General features: G+C 53.6%; 1 protein-coding gene across 1 annotated transcript in view; it reads left to right on the forward strand.

The window, feature by feature from the left end:
- The window catches only part of LOC113974176 (zinc finger protein 652-like), a 7,408-nt gene extending 5,646 nt beyond the window's left edge, over positions 1-1,762 (forward strand). The window contains 3 exon segments of the mRNA XM_027697075.1: positions 327-471; positions 1,162-1,677; positions 1,719-1,762. Coding sequence (XP_027552876.1) covers positions 327-471; positions 1,162-1,670 — 654 coding nt within the window. The 3' untranslated portion in view covers positions 1,671-1,677; positions 1,719-1,762.
- The last annotated feature ends 1,423 nt before the right edge of the window (positions 1,763-3,185 follow it).

Here is a 3,185-nt window from a genome sequence, read left to right on the forward strand (position 1 = left end):
GGAGCTGTGCTGGTTTGGTGTGGAGCTGTGCTGGTTTGGTGTGGAGCAGAGTCCTCTAGTGGCTGCAAACCCTCCCTGGGATGCCTCGAGCCACCAGCAGGGTTGGAATAACCCAAGTCTCTGCCAGGATTTCAGCGCCAGCTGAAGGTTCTGACTCTTCCAAAGCTCCTGTGCCAGCAGACCTTCAGTACAGCCCAAATTCTGCCCAGTAAATTCCCACTGAATAATTAGAATTCTGCAGTTTGTGTGTCCTTTACTCCTCCCCACAGTCCCCTGGGGTGTCTCCTGTGCCTGGAGCCCACGGGCTGCTGGTTTTTCTCTTGCAGAACTGTGATGAGAGGTTCCAGTACAAGTACCAGCTGCGCTCCCACATGAGCATCCACATCGGGCACAAGCAGTTCATGTGCCAGTGGTGTGGCAAAGACTTCAACATGAAGCAGTACTTTGATGAGCACATGAAAACACACACTGGTAAGAGCTTGTCGAAGGAGGAGCACGAGTACCTTGGCAAAACACTTCCCTTCCTTGGGATTTGGGGTTGTTCAACTAGAAAATCAGACAGGAAAGGTTAATGCACCCCCTCAAAGGTTAAATCTGTGGGGCTGTGACTCACTGTGAGGAAAGGGAGAGGTCAGACCTGTTATGTTGGCCTGGAGGAGCCCCTTGCCAAAGGCCTTACAAAGGATTGTTTCAGGCATCAAAATCCGAAGGTGAGGGAGGAATTCCTGAAGTCTGAGGAATTCCCAAAGTCGGAGAAATTCCCACAGTCTGAGGCTCCTGTGGAGTGTTTGCAGAAGTGAGGGAGGAATTCCCAAGGTGAGGAATTCCCCCAGTTTGAGGCTCCTGTGGAGTGTTTGCCGCAGGCAGAGCAGCCCCTGTACAGTTTGTTTGCGGGGTGTGCAGTGATTTTGGGGGTGTCCAGACTGGATGCGCAGTTATTTTAGGGGTGTGCAGTGATTTTGGGGGTGTGCAGTGATTCTGGAGGGTGTCCAGGCCGGGTGTGCAGTGATTTTGGGGGTGTGCAGTGATTTTGGAGGGTGTCCAGTGATGCTGGGGGGTGTGCAGTGACTCTGGGGGGTGTCCAGTGATTTTGTGGATGTGCAGTGACTCTGTGGGCTGTCCAGGCCGTGGCTGACCCGTGTGTGTGTGTGTTTGGGTCAGGAGAGAAGCCCTTCATCTGCGAGATCTGCGGGAAGAGCTTCACCAGCCGGCCCAACATGAAGCGGCACCGTCGGACGCACACGGGGGAGAAGCCGTACCCCTGCGACGTGTGCGGGCAGCGCTTCCGCTTCTCCAACATGCTCAAGGCGCACAAGGAGAAGTGTTTCCGCGTCACCAGCCCCGTCACCGTGCCCTCGGCCGTGCCCATCCTGCTCTCCGCCTCCTCCTCCCCCGCCGTACCCGCCGTGCCCCCCCCGGCCCCCGCCCCGGCCGTGCCCCTGAGCCCCGCGGGCGCCGCTCCCCCCCGGCCCGTCCCGCACCCCTACCAGCACCTCCACCTGCACCCCCACGCCCACCACCCCCACCACCACCTGCCCGTGCCCCCCGTGCCCCACCTGCCTCCCCCCCCGGCCCTGTTCAAGAGCGAGCCCCTGAACCACCGCGGGCAGGGCGAGGAGCCCTTCCTGCGGCACCTGGCCGAGAAGAACAGCCCGGCCCAGCACCACTGACGGGCCCAGCACCACTGACGGCCCCGCCGCTGCTGCTGCTCTCCCTCTGGAGGTACAGGGCTCACTGGGGGAGGATCTCTGGCTCAGCTCCCTGGAATCACTTCACAAGGATAAAACAAAAACACCCCGTTTGTGGTCGGCGCCCGTTTTCCAACCCGACAGGACCGAGAAAAAAAACAACCCCAACTTGGGTCGTGGTTTCTTTACCCTCCACCCCCCGCCGGTGACTTTTATGAATTTCAGACACTGAGACTCGTGGAATTTTATAATTTCATATCAGCTGATGAGGTATGCTTGCTTTTATATCCCGGACTTCTCCTCAAAGAGGAGACAGGCCTGGTTTTCTTTGTACTAATCGGGAAGGCTGTGAGATTAATACAGAGCATTAATTGTATCACTGTGTATGTAACGGATTCCTTTCAGCTTCTGGTATCACGGTATATTGGAGCATTATAAAGAAAGGCAAAAAAAAACCCTCCTTGTTTTGTGTAGCTCTCCTAACACACTCTTTATTTTACTACAGAAATTATTTTAGAGTTTTTTGTATAGACCTATTTAGTAGTCTGTTTCTAAAACGAAAATTGTATTTCAATAAGCGGTGTAATTTTTTCAGTGTAGCTGGACCTATGTTGTATAATAGATAAATTTTTATAATCATCGAAAAATGTGATTCTTAAAAAAAAAAGATGCTTATAGCTTCTATAGTTAAAGTTATTCTTACAACCACACGACTTAAAGGTGCTTCAGAGAAGAAAGGAAACCAAGAGGTCTCTGGAAAAGTTGCCTCAAAAAATGATGTTTGATTTCAGAACTTTACGTAATTTATTTTAATAGGGCTTTTTTTTTTTTTGTCGTTGTTGTTGGGGTTTTTTTTAACCTTGTTTCCCTTCTCACGGTTTCCCTTAAAGCTGCTGGGATGAGGATGTTGGGATACAACATTCCTGCTCCCCAGGTTTGCTTTGGCTGGGTTGGAGTGAGGTGTGTGAGGTGGGTTGGAAAGGGGGATCCTGGCACGGAGGGACCTGTTAATTTGGGAATAGGAAGTCACCAAAGTGAGGGATGTGACAGCAGGAGGAGATGGAGTCTCTGGGTCAGCCAAGGATCCGTTGGAAGAGCCGGAGTCAGGGGCTTCCCATGGTCTGAGTTAAGTTGGGGATCACATCAAATGCTGCTCTTCAGACAAGGGGCTTGTGGAATTCCTGGATGCCAGGAGAGGGGAGTGAGGTGGGATCACAGCCGTGTTCCTGCCGGGCTGGGTGGGAGAGGGAGAGGAGGAGTTTGGGTGAGAGGATGGTGCTCCCCCTGAGCTCCATCCCGTCCTCCATCCCGACCTGCATCCCATCCTCATCCCACCCTCCATCCCATCCTCCATCCCATCCTGCATCCCATCCTCCATCCCATCTTCATCCCATCCATCCCATCCTCCATCCCACCCTCATCCCATCCTGCATCCCGTCCTGCATCCCGTCCTCCATCCCACCCTCCATCCCACCCTCCATCCCACCCTCCATCCCA

Source organism: Neopelma chrysocephalum, unplaced genomic scaffold (genome assembly GCF_003984885.1).
Source record: "Neopelma chrysocephalum unplaced genomic scaffold, ASM398488v2 Primary Assembly neopelma1_118, whole genome shotgun sequence".
Classification (NCBI taxonomy): domain Eukaryota; kingdom Metazoa; phylum Chordata; class Aves; order Passeriformes; family Pipridae; genus Neopelma; species Neopelma chrysocephalum.